The sequence below is a fragment of the Bos indicus x Bos taurus genome, chromosome 28 (assembly GCF_003369695.1).
Source record: "Bos indicus x Bos taurus breed Angus x Brahman F1 hybrid chromosome 28, Bos_hybrid_MaternalHap_v2.0, whole genome shotgun sequence".
NCBI classification, from domain to species: domain Eukaryota; kingdom Metazoa; phylum Chordata; class Mammalia; order Artiodactyla; family Bovidae; genus Bos; species Bos indicus x Bos taurus.
This window is the reverse complement of record NC_040103.1, coordinates 29,472,467-29,485,839: the sequence shown is the minus strand read 5'-3', so window position 1 is coordinate 29,485,839 and position 13,373 is coordinate 29,472,467. Positions and strand designations below refer to the sequence as shown.

The 13,373-nt window shown below is 42.4% G+C and overlaps 1 protein-coding gene across 12 annotated transcripts in view; it reads left to right on the top strand.

The window, feature by feature from the left end:
* Positions 1-13,373, top strand: part of USP54 (ubiquitin specific peptidase 54) — a 130,906-nt gene that overhangs the window by 95,909 nt on the left and 21,624 nt on the right. For 10 of the 12 annotated variants that reach the window (XM_027530448.1, XM_027530457.1, XM_027530455.1 and 7 more), the window contains 8 exons: positions 1,199-1,330; positions 1,501-1,881; positions 2,145-2,373; positions 3,283-3,416; positions 6,160-6,327; positions 8,773-8,892; positions 9,810-10,005; positions 11,812-13,199. In XM_027530448.1, coding sequence (XP_027386249.1) covers positions 1,199-1,330; positions 1,501-1,881; positions 2,145-2,373; positions 3,283-3,416; positions 6,160-6,327; positions 8,773-8,892; positions 9,810-10,005; positions 11,812-13,199 — 2,748 coding nt within the window. The remainder of the gene's footprint in view (positions 1-1,198; positions 1,331-1,500; positions 1,882-2,144; positions 2,374-3,282; positions 3,417-6,159; positions 6,328-8,772; positions 8,893-9,809; positions 10,006-11,811; positions 13,200-13,373) is intronic. The other 2 variants (XM_027530458.1, XM_027530456.1) reach the window with 1 other exon arrangement.

Genomic DNA, 13,373 nt, shown 5'->3' with positions numbered 1-13,373 from the left:
TTAGATGATACTTCTGAAACTGAACCAGGGAGAAACCAAGTCACAGGATAAATGAGGAGAGTCAGGTTTATTTTAAGGGTTTGTGAATGGCCGGGGGTGGGGAAGCATGCACATTGGTTTAACATTAGTGAATTTAGTTGTTCCAGTTGATTTCTTCCTTTCTTAAATCTTTCTTAAATCAGCCCAGAGATTGCAAATTATTAGATAAAAGCAATAAAAGATTGTGTTGGTAAGTGATTGTAAATATGTAGCCATATCATTGCATCTTGTACCTGAATATGTATAAGGATTTTCATAACTAACATATGAAAGCAAATTTCTGCTAGCTCTCAGACATTTTGAGAACCCTAGGGGGTTTCCTCTAAGTCTACATTCCAGTTTATTTCAGTTGCTTAATTCACCTTTGGCTTCCAGCAGCTTAAACCTTTAGAATCTGACTGTGGTCAGATCATACATACGTACATACAGTATGTACATTTACGTACTGTGGTCATGAAATGTGGCAAGTTACATAAAAGAGCCCAGATCTCCCGGGTTTCCCAGAGATAAGTATTGAGGAACTATGAAATGTAATCTCTGGGTGAAGTCAAATTTGGTAAGACTTGGGTTATGGCTGGGAATGATTTGAATTATTCAAAGTTCAAATGTCCTTTGGGATGATTCCCAGACCCAGTTCTTAACACATGTTTAGAATTGGGTCTTAAAGCCATACATAGTCAGAGCTTTTGTGGGCAAAGCCTAGGGCCCCCTGGGATAATACCAGATGTAACAGAAATTAGCCTTCACTTAATTTGTGTTGTTAAATAAATAGAAGGAAAACTCTGTCTTCTTTTGATGAGAATGAAAATATATTGGTACATGACATTCTTATAAAATCTTTAAAACGTTTGCTTTTTACAGACTACCAAGTGATATATCCTTCTGGGTCACCAGAAAGGATTATGAGGGAGACTGAGACTGGTCATTGCTCAGGAGACAATGTAAATTTGGAAATTCCTGATAAATACTTGAGCTTAAAGCCTTTGTCTACTGAGAGATTCCTGCTGCACTTAAATCAGATACATAGTTTTGGCCTCTGCAGCTTCTGATCCCCTAAGTTTGGTGACGCTGCCAGGAATCCCAAAGGGAGAGTAGGTTCTCAAATGGATGGAGGTCAGTCTCAGATACCAACTTACCCTCATTTCCTTGTTTTCTTCAGGACACCTGACTGATAGTGAATGTAATCAGAAACTCCCATCCAAGAAAGGGTCATTGATAGAGCGCAAGAGGAGCTCTGGCCGGGTCAGGAGGAAAGGCGATGAGTCTCAGGCCTCAGGGTACCACAGTGAAGGCAAGCCCCCTGCAGAGCTTCTCTTTCTTTCTTTCCTCTGTCTCGCTTTTGTCACACTTCAGCCTGTGGCTTCTTCTCTCTGCTCAAAGGCCTTTCTTTCTCGACTCTGGGGTCTGGGTATCCATGATGGCTTTAAACGTTTACAGTTGTTTCATTCTTTGTGTTTTTAGGAGAAACACTGAAAGAGAAGCAGGCTCCTAGGAATGCCTCCAAATCATCCAGCAGCACCAACAGGCTAAGGGATTTTAAAGAGACAGTCAGCAATATGATCCATAACAGACCATCCCTGGCTTCTCAGACCACCCTAGGACCTCCTTGTGTAGGGAAGGGAGGAGAACAGACGGACAAAAAACCTCCTCGGAGCCTGCCTTTACACTCTCGTGACTGGGAAGTAGAGAGTACCAGCAGCGAGTCAAAATCCAGTTCTTCTAGCAAATATCGTCCAACATGGAGACCCAAACGGGAGTCTCTGAATATTGACAGTATCTTTAGTAAGGACAAAAGGAAGCACAGTGGCTATACCCAGCTTAGCCCCTTTTCTGAAGATTCAGGTGAGAAGATAATTAGGGAAGAATTGAGCTTTTGAATAAAGTTGATTTTTATTTATATATGTATATATATAAAGCCTGGGTTTTCTGGTAGACTTGGCAAGTATATTTTTACCTTGAAGGGTAAAAATTTTACCCTCATGAGTGGCCTACTGTGGATGTGAGCTCAATGAATGAGTTACTAGAGGGAGGGGTTAGTTGTGTCTGGTTTTGAGGCAGATGCTAAATCTACCTCCCTTTCCACACTTGTCCTTTGATTGGTATAGCAAAAGAATTTACACCAGATGAGTCAAGCAAGCCGCCTGCTTATGACATTAGAACTGGACCAAGCCCCCAGTACAAGATCTGGGGCCCAGCACGGCCAGGCTGTCACTTTTTAGAGCAACACCCTCGCCTCATCCAGCGAATGGAATCTGGCTACGAGAGCAGTGAGAGGAACAGCAGCAGCCCTGTCAGCCTGGATGCAGCCCTGCCTGAGAGCTCAAGTGTCTGCAGGTATTGTTTGGCCTTTGAATAGCTGTATTGTTCCTCACAGAATGTAAGCCACCAAGAGGCTCTTAACTCACGCAAGTAAAGCGATGCACTGTGTTGCCCTGGTGTGGGCAAGCAAACTGTGCTCTATCAATTTCTGTGGCAACAGCACCCTCTGCTGGGGGAAGAAGCAAAGGCATTTGAGAAAGGGGAGACAACTTTTTTAAAGTGTTATATTCAAAATAACTGGCAAACTTTTAATGAAAGAATGAGTTAGTGAATTGAAACTTGTATACGATCAGAGAGAAAATCCAATTTTTGTTTATTCCTGCCTTTTATTTTACTATTTTTATTTTTAGGTTCACCAGGGAGTCTGTGTCTTATGAAGCCAATGATATTCATCATTCCATAAGATAACAATGACAGTTTAATAGTGGTCATTGCACCTTGTCCATAAAACCCATTTGCTTTATATATTTCAGATCTCCATACATTGTTTTTTTACTGAGTTGCCTCAGAGACAAGTTTGCTAACAGTATAGTTGCTTTGAAAGGAGGGAATCATCTACAAGATTGATAAACTGTATCATCATACTTTCCCACTGCTCTTACCTGACCTCAGACCCTGTTCAGTTTTACACACGCAAAGATTCTATAAAAGTGTAGGAAAGAGGAAGGCAGTGTATATGAGAACATCTGTTTATTAATTCATTAAAGAAATTTTGTGCCAGACACACACAAAACGTGAATGAGGTGCGATAAGATGGGGGAACGAATGGGTGTTTAGATATTCAGAAATAGTTTAGCAGATATTTTAATGTTAGTTTGGTGCTTTGGGGTTTTGTTGTTGCTTTTGGAGGGAATTTGGTCCTATGACTATTGCTGTTTACCAGCGTTCTGATGCTTTCCCTCGCCTCTGGTTTCTGTTTTGAAGGGATCCAAGTGCTAAGAGGTCAGCAGGATTGGCCCCTTCCTGGCGTCACATCCCTAAGTCTCACAGCAGCAGCATCCTGGAGGCAGACTCTGCCGTGTCCAGGAGTGGCTGGATGAAGAACCAGCCCCTTTCAGGTAAGTGGAGGGACACTGGGTTTGGAGAGCTGGATTTCACCGCTAGTCCTGTCTGGAAAACAGCCTAACCTGAGCACATTTGAAATGAGAGGGCAGTTGCACTTTGTTTCACCAGGACGTGAACGTGAAGGCGATCGATCCGCTGTCTCTCCAGGTTTATCTTTTTCGCTGTTGTTCTGTCACAGCTCACTTGCGTGCTCCTTTCCTTCTGGTGGAAGCAAGAAGGAACAGAAACACGGTGAACAGTGTCAGGAGCACCTGCTTTCCTCAGAAGAATACGTCCTGGGGCTTTCCTCGGTGTAGAGGCATCCTCTTGGGAATGGACTTTTTATTGTTTATTTCTCTGAATTGAGATAACAAGGGGGACATGTAGACTATAGACAAAATTGGGAAATGAGCAGGTCAGAGCTACCCTTACCCCTGCCTCTCTCTCCTGCCTAGTATCCCTGCTTGGTTTTTCCTTCTTGAACGTGCCTGTGTCCCTCCTTCTCCAAAGAAGCTCTAAAGGGATGATCTGACTCTTTCACACTAGATGTATGTGACTGGAAATGCCTGAAAATGTGCTTTCTTTAAGAGAAGCTAGTATTTTCACAAGTCAAAGCTTAAAGATAAAGGAATATTGGAATTTTAGGCATCATACACCAAGCATAGAGATTTGAGGTAGTCATAGATTTTATATCCTATTTACATTCTTCTCACAACACACATATATACTTAGAGTGCATATTCAAATAAGCAAAATAAATAGATCCCTACTTAGAGCAGAAAATCGAGGTAACAACTGTATAGTCTCCCCAAGATGGAGACTTTTTGTGATTTTTGAGGGAAGATAATATGTATTCAGTATTGTTTAGTCAGCTGAGGATTTCTGGGATCCACTTGTCTAACTTAGAAATCAACCTTCTATGAAAGATGTGTTTCATCATCCCCCTTTTTTTCTGGTATGTTAGATGAATCGGGAGTCGCATGTGTGGGCAGAAGTTTAATTATGGTCTGATTTAATGAACATCTGAATATAGATTTGTGGCCAGCTCACTAGGGAGATGAGGACAGAATGCTACACGGAAAACTGTAGAGATGAGACCGGGAACTTTACTGGTTTGACAGCCAGTTCTCTTAATGACCACGGAACGTTCCTAGAGGTGGCTGGAAGTGTGATATGCAGCAGAAATAAAAAGGTCTGAACTCTTTCAGGTATGAGTGACGGGCATGGACTGCTAACATCTGGCAAAGCAGAACAATGCATGTAGGGGCAGATAATCTCTGAAATTCTGGGCTAGAGTAGGTTACAGTTAGAAACCCATGGAAGAAATTTATTCTTCCTAATGAAATTATAGGTTTAGTTTATTTCCCACATTTTGTCTCATATTGACTAACATAGTTTTGAGATACCTGTGCTCTTACTTTAGCCTGTTCTCCCTTCTCTTTTAACAGCCAGTAGCTTTTCAGCACACTAAAGACTGAATCTTATGACTTCACTGATAGCCCTAATTCTAGACTAGCTGTATAGAACTCACCAACTGGATTCCTCAACTTGTAAAAGATATTTGGCAAGGAGTTAGAATAAATTCCTTATATACTACACTACACTACCATCCTCCTTGTAAACTTTATTTTTTTTATCTGGTGACTGATCACCCTTTTAAAAAATTACAGAGGTTAACACAAGTCCAACAGTTTGGTAACCTGCCCTGTGCCTCTTGAGTTTGAAGGAACCAGTGTTACCATTATGGTATATATCTTTCTACATCTCTTTCTATGCTTTGTATTCTATGTACAAGTATAATGATAAGTTTATTGTAGTTGTTGTTTAGTTGCTAAGTTGTGTCCAACTCTTTTGCGACCCCATGGACTATAGCCCACTAGGCTCCTCTGGCCATGGAATTTCCCAGGCAAGAATACTGGAGTGGATTGCCATTTCCTTCTCCAGGGGATCTTTTTGACCCAGGGATCGAACCCACGTCTCCTGCGTTGGCAGGTGGCTTCTTTAGCACTGACCCACCTGGGAACCCCTAGATAAATTTATTACTACCATTTGAAAATAAATAAAAGAAAGTTATACTATAGATATTATTATATCACTTGGCTTTTCACTTAATATATCGTGGTTATCCTTTTAGATCTATTTGATTCCATCTATGAACACTGATAAAATTAAGGTTTACTACCATGGATATTTTACAAACTCATTTGGAAGGTGGTGGAAATTAAGGGAGGGAAATTGACTTGCTTGAAACTTCCTGGTGAATCAGTGGCAGTAGAGAATGCTCCTTAATAGTTAAAAGCTTGGATTATGAATTTAAGCTATTTGACTTTAATTCAGCTTTACCATTTGCCATCTTTGTTATTTTGGGGAAGTTATTTATTGTCTTTGTGACTCAGTTTCTTCATTCTTAAAATGTGGGCAATAATAGTATCTACCTCACATATTGTTGAGAGAATTACATGAAATAATACAGGCAAAAGCGCTTGCAACTATGCCTGTCGCGTAGTAAACGCTCCACAAATGTTGCCGTGTTGTTACTTTTGTTATAAAGTGCTCAATAAACACCACTCTTATTACTATTATTCATGCCCCAGGCCTCATCCTGAATCTGATATGGCAAACACTGTCCAAATTTGCATTCCAAACTGAAGCCAAGAGTTCCAAAGAAAAAGCAGTGTGGTGACCGTGAACATAGCAGGTGCTTAGTCTTGGTTATGGGAGAGTGGCGGTTTCTCTTCTCCCTTGCTTGTATTCCAGGTGGGGAGATATCTTCCAAAACTGAACTGGATGAATTGCAGGAAGAAGTGGCCAGAAGGGCACAGGAACAGGAACTTCGAAGGAAACGAGAGAAGGAATTAGAGGCAGCTAAAGGGTTTAACCCTCATCCCAGCCGCTTCATGGACTTGGATGAACTGCAGAATCAGGGTAATTGTTGTGAGCATTAGGTTGTGGGTGATGGGGACAGAGAGAGGGGGAAGGAAAAAGGTATTTGAGCTCATAAATTCTGTCTTTTCTTTAGCAGAGTTTTATTTTATCTTAATTTAGCCATTTCAGTGAGAACTAAAGTAGGAGGCAACAAGCCAGTTGGTTAGAGACAGGCGCTGATTTGGGGCCTGTTAAAAGCTTGTAGATTGGAGATAGTATATTGTTCATGGAAAGTATTTCTGATGAGCAGCTATAGAAGGTGTAAATTAAACTACTGACAGTTCAGAAACAGCAGAAAAAGGCAATGAGTGAACCTCACTGACTGTGAGGGGAATTCTTGCTCAGCAGAAAAATGCCCTTGAGATTTCCTACCTGGAGCTTCAGGAAAGTGGATCTACCAAGGAGGTTCTAAGAACAAGAGGCTGACTGCCTTTTCATCCTCTGATGGTTCACTTTCCAATCTCACACAGTTGTCCTGGCCTTTATTTCAGCTGCTCTGGCTGCCCCAGATTAGTTACTGTTTTTTTCTTCGATTGCTTTAAGATGTCATTTTACACCAGCAGAGACTAGCCTTCAAAATAAGAGTTTAAAAAGGCTGAGGTGTCTATTTTAAATAGGCCCTGAAATCTATATCTCTGTTTGTCTATGAAATAAATTTACTGTTCAGAACCTCCAGCCAGATACAGCAGATTGTGCTAAAGCAGTGTAAAGAGCAGGAGCCTGGGCTCTTTTGGGTGGCTGCTTTCTCTTGCTCACTTCTTTCTTCTTATCAACACTCAGAGAAACTTCCTGGGCTTTTTGGGGGGCCCCTTTTCTCCTCTAATTCTACTGTCTTTTGATTCAAGGCCATTGTTGCCTTACACTTCCCAGAATATTGTATTTGTCTCCAAATTAGCTTACCTTTCCTAATTTCTTAGATATCCCTCTACTTAGATAGCTTTTTCTGATTTTTTTTCCTTAAGCTGTATCACATTGGGGTCTCAGGTTTATGTTGCTTCTGAAAGAGGGGTCTTGTCATCTTCCTCCCTTGCCCTTCTCCCCGCTCTGTCAGTTGGGTAGTACGTCAGAGTTGAGAATGGGTCCCTCTGGTTGTATTTCACTATCAGTGCTCCAGATGTTTTGGTTTAGCATCTCCTGGAAGAGCAAGGAATGGGGTGCTAAGAATTCGGGAGGATAAGAATTAAAATTTAGTACAATGATTGGCCAGCTGTAGTTTTCCTATGTCTCTGTAGAGAACATTTTTTAATTGCTGTAGCCACCACCTCTGATTATAAAGGTTGCATAGATTCAGTTGATTTCAGATATAATGAGAAAATTTCAAGCCTGTGTACCCCCTACCCCAGGAACCATAACTCTAGAGGTGGAGTAGAACCCAAATGCTACTTCCATTGTCTTCCCATTATTCTCCAAAAGTTATTAGTGAGTTAGGGAGTGAATGATAGGGGTATGGAAGAGCTTTTCTTACCATGCCCAGCTGGAGTTTAATGGAGGATGGGGATATTATGGGAGAAATAATATGATTTTTTTTTCCTTGTGAGCTTGTGAAACTCACCATTAATTCCAATCACAGATGAAGTTACATTACAGCTGACTACTGATTTATGGTTATGAGTGAGGAAAAGGCAGTGGGATACATAAACCTGAGGATTTACACTTGCAGTAGTTTGTCACTTTTTATCTGGCACTGCTCTTCGACTCCTGTACCTGCTTTGGCACATATTCACTTTTGGGGAGAAGGCAACATTTCATGGTCACTGTGTGGGAAGGTGACTCTTTTGTGGTAGGTTTGGTGAGCAAGGGCAGGATAGAAGTAAATACTTAGCTGTGCTAATGAAAGGTATGTGTGTGCAAACCAAGAACAAAGATGGTTCCACTGACTTGGTAGATGTATTGAAGTTAGGAACTGTAGAACACCTGTGCCCAAGAGGAGTACTGATTTTCCAGGTGCGGGTGGTATAGAGAGGACTACGAATTAGTACAGGAAAGAAGTGTTACACATGGCTGTCCACAGAGTCATGAAGCCACTTTGCCTTAACACAGCAGTGGAGGTCTCAGGGGAGATCTGGGGTTCTGGACACACACTGCCAAGATGTATCTTGTTACACTTTTGTGGGGAAGCAGGTCATTTCCAGGCAGAAGAACCCACCCTTCTATTATAGACAGTACTTTGTTCTTTCTTGAGGGCCATCCTAAGAGGTCTTGGAGTTGAAATATGTGGTGGGCAATGACATGCCCGTCTTTCATGGCTTTGGTAAGGTCTCAGTTAAGGCAAAGAAAAGTGGATGTCCTACAAGTTTCAGGGAATTCTTATTAGCAATGGTCAGTTGGAGTAAAGGTGTACCAGACGCTCAGCACTGAGGATTTATGTGCACCCAAGGGAAACAACAGTACATATGAAAAGTTGGAACAGGTTGTTATGAAAATGAAAAGTGCTGGCCCTTTCAGGGAGGAGTGACGGCTTTGAGAGGTCCCTGCAAGAGGCAGATTCAGTGTTTGAAGAGTCGCTGCATCTGGAGCAGAAGGGAGACTGTGCTGCCGCTTTGGCTCTCTGTAACGAAGCTATCTGTAAGTAACTCTAACCGCTATGGCTATGGCACTTTTGACTAACTTCATGATAGTAATTCACTCAGATAGGATAAAAAGAGCTTTTAGGTTTCGTTACTCTCACTCCCCAAAACTGAGGCCCTTTAGCTATCTTTTCCTTTCAGATTCCTAAATGTGCTGGGCACTGTCACTGTGGCCTGTGGATATTTACTGGAAAAATCTCAGCGGGAGTCTACAAATGAACTATCCAGCCATACCTATCTTCTAATCCCCAAATAAAGTTAGGTCTCAGAGGCGAGGTTAGTCTGCTCTTGGCGCTAGTTACTGACTAGCGTGGTGGAGCTTAGGGCAGGAAGAAATGAATAAATTGGCTGTGACTTCCTAGGCCTGTGACTTCTTACCGCATATTTGATTCTTTATGTTTCTCCCCTGCCTTCCTGGTATGCTGCACCATAGGGTTACAGCAAGGGACTAAGAATTTGTATCTGGTTCTTAAATATGACCCACAAGAAGCTGTGTTCTATAAAGACAGATGCAGGTTTGGATCTTAGTTCTGCTGTTGGCTGTCAGGAAGGGGGAGTTGGGAGCAGAGAATGGAGACCAGAATTGGACAGGTCAGTTGCAAAGGACAATGAGAGTGGTAACATCTGAGATGGAAGCACCAATTTATCTTCTTGACTCATTTTAGTTTAGCTTTCTGTTTGTTTGATTTTTAAATTTGAATTAACCTGTTTGGCCTCCATGGCTTCCATGAATGTTCCTTACAGCCAGAGGCAGCTCTGTGCCCTGGATACCATATGCATGGTCCATGCCTTGTAGTTCTGCTGCATATTTTCAGTTTTACTGCCTAACTTTGCTCATTTTTGGTTGAATTTTATTTTTTATTTTTGTTTGTATTTTTGTGTTCTGTTTCTGCTATATTTTCTTTTGCATTTTAGCTAAACTAAGACTTGCCCTGCATGGTGCCAGCTCTAGCACGCACAGCAGAGCCCTAGTCGATAAGAAGTTGCAAATCAGTATTCGAAAAGCACGGAGCCTGCAGGATCGCATGCAGCAGCAGCAATCATCTCAGCCGCCGTCGCAGCCCTCAACCTGCCTCCCCTCACAGGGAGGAGCCCTTCCTCAGCCAACAAGGTAGTGCCTGGGAACCACTGTAGTTTATGGACGCCAGGGGAGGAAGTGACCTTGGGTGCTCCATAGCCAGCTCTCATTGTCTTGGCGACTCCAGGGAGAGAGAAGAGTCCTCTGAAAAGATTTCTTCTCTCAGGTCAGATATACAAAGAAAAGCTCATCCCACTGCTGGTCCTTCTCTTAACAGTTCCTAGAAAGATACAGAAAGTAGAGCATCATAAATAGGCCACTTGTCCGTATTTCCTGTGGGTGAGTTTGTCTCTGGACTTGTGTAACAGCATGATTATTAAATTGGTACATGTTATGATCTTAGACATGGCAATCTGAGTTGCATTTCACTTTGCAGTAGAAACCATGTGATTTATTTGCGGATTTCAGTGTCTCCTGTCCTTTAAGGAAGCAGAGAAAGCAGTCTTCCTTGCTCTGACTGAACGGTTGCGAGGAGACACGAAGATTCCCTTTGTTTTACTTCCCTGTGGTCAGGAATAGGAAAAAAGTCCCCATGGTCATTAGTATAGTTCCCACATTTTAGCCCTTGAAACTGGCTGTTACTTAGAATAGATGGAATTAAGTAAGAATTAATGTTGGCTGTTAATAAGCCTGAGTAGTTTTCAGAATATAAGTGTTATAAAGGAAGCTAACATTTTTGAATATTTGCCCAGGCAGTAAGGTAAATAAATACTTTCATGTTTTATTTTACCTATCTCGCAATAACCTTAGGAGACAGGGATTACTATTTAGCAATGGTTTATAAATAAGGAAACTCAGGCTCAGAGAGGATTAACTAAGTATGATACCCAGGATTACTCAGTTAGTAAGTGGTAGAAGCATGGAATTTCAAATCCAGGTCTTTTGGACTCCATTAGGTTTCCCTTATAAGTAATATATTCTTCACAGTGTTATAAGGGTAATAGAATTAATATATCCACAAAAGTTTATAGTATATTATCATTGAAATTTAATGCTCCTAGCTAGGATCTTCCATTTTCTTCTTTTCTCCTATTGTTTACTCTACTAGTTGAATGCTGATTTGAGAATCTGATCAGAGATATATTTGAATGTAAGCAATTGAGGGAGCTAAACTCTTTTCAGAAATCTTAAGGCCACTTGATATATGTGAGTAATTAAGGTTATATCTAAGTGCTTCTAATGAGATTTTCAGATCAGAAATATAAAACAATTAGTAAGAAACCAATTAAATGCATTTAATCCCTACTCCCACTCCCAGATCTCAAGAGAGTCACCATTTGTTACTCTGGGGAAGCGTCTCAGTGAATAAACACGATCAAATCCAGATTATAAGAATACACTTGAAATGGTTGATCTTTCTATTAATGCCAGGAGCCCAAGTCATCCTGTACTCTGTAAATATGGCCTTCTGGTTCTTTTGGCTGATCTGCCTCTCAGGACCCTAGGTATGAGTGATCTCTAGGCTTTGCTTACCTTTTCTTGTCATCTGCATGTGGGACTAGAAATTTTTGGTTTTGAATTTTTAAGTAGAGGATGATTGGAATGGGACTTTACAGGTAATGAAGAATATTGGCAAGAGCTTTGCTTACTATTACTGTGTACAACTTTGATGAGGATATTTAATAAAGAGAATTAATATTACCCATTACTTGGGTATGAGCTGACCACATGCCTTCTCTTGTGAACCTCCAATCTGTTGACTCTACTTATGCTTGTCTTTCTATTTCTTTTCACATTCCCTCTGTGAATAGCTAGAAATGGGAACCAGATGAACAGTTCTTTTGTAAGTAATCTTGTCAATTAAGACAGCTTATGACTGGCTCTCTTTATTTATTTCAGTGAACAGCCTATCCCGCTCCAAGTATTGTTAAGCCAGGAGGCCCAACTGGAACCCTACACGAATACGGAGTTTGGGGCCAGTACTTTCATTTACTCACCTGCTTCCTGCCATGAGCCACACTCGCCATTATTCCCAGAGTCATCCGCCCTGTCTGCTCCACAGCACAATTCCCCCAGTGGGTCTGCCTCGAACCTTCTTACTTCTGTTGAGGTGGACAGTATTGACCCCTCTGTGTTCCACAGGCAGGGCTTACCTAAAACACCAGGGAGACCTGAGAAGAGTTCTCATCATGGTTGGGAATCAGAGGATGAGCTGCAAAGCTGCAGGGGTGAAAGCAGCAGCTGCGCCAGGTCCCCCCAACGAGAAGGAAGAGACACTGATCGAGAACAGCTATTCCGAGAAAAGAGGGATCCTGCTGACTCATCCCAGGTGATGCCTTGGCCACAGCCAATTGGAATAATAGCCACCTCTGAGAGAGGAGAGGCACACAGTCTAGGCTGTGGTCCTTCAAATTCAGCAGCTCAGCCTAGCCTTTCTCTGTACAGGGCCTGCCACCCCGTAAAACCTGCTCCTTCCTCATCTGTGCTTCACTCCTCTAATACTGTACAGAAAACTAACCAATGCCTCCAAACCCAAAACTTCAAAATTCCATTGACTTCAAATATGGATCGAGGCAGCGAGGAGCCCTCTATGCCAGAGTTTCCTACCACCAAGGGGCTTGTCCGCTCTTTGGCAGAGCAGTTCCAGAGGATGCACGGAGCCTCCACCAGGGATGGTACAGGTGCCCAGGATAGAAGTTTGCCAAACAGTCTAAGGAAGGATTCTCCACCTTCCGACTGTAAGCCTCCTTTCCCACAGAGTCAAGGGAAAGGCCACTGGTCTTGGGCAAAACAACAACCCTCTTTGGATGGTAGGAACAAACTGCCTTCCTGGGAAGAGCCTGCTAATCATCCTTCTCTTGCCACGAACTCTGGGCCGCCTAATGGTGAAGCTTCTAGGGGAGGACAGCCCCGGTTGGCAGAGTCAGGTATTCACCACGGGAAACCGTCTCAAGTGAGAGATGCTGGGCCTAAGGAGCTGGGCAGCAGCGTCGACTCGGGCACTTCCTTGCCTTCGGATTCTTGGGTGAATGTCACAAGGCTCTGTGATTCTCAGCTTAAACATGGGGTCCCTGGGCCAGGAATGAAGTCCTCCCCTCATGATTCCCATACCTGTGTAACCTATCCAGAAAGAAACCACATCATTTTGCATCCACATTGGAACCAGGACACAGAGCAGGAGACCTCAGAATTGGAGTCTCTCTACCAAGCCAGTCTTCAGGTTTCCCAATCTGGCTGTTCTGGATGTGGGCAGCAGGAAGTAGCCTGGAACCCGCTGAGCCAAACAGGTAAGAATGCAACCAGGGGCAGGAGGTGTGGGGGACACAGAAAAGCTGAAGGCAGGAGGATAAGATCAGAAGGGGGGATGGTGTTCTATCTAAATAATATCCTCAGCTTAGGTGGCAGCAGCAGAATTTCTGACTTTATTTATAACGACTTCATGATAAGAGCTAGACATTTTC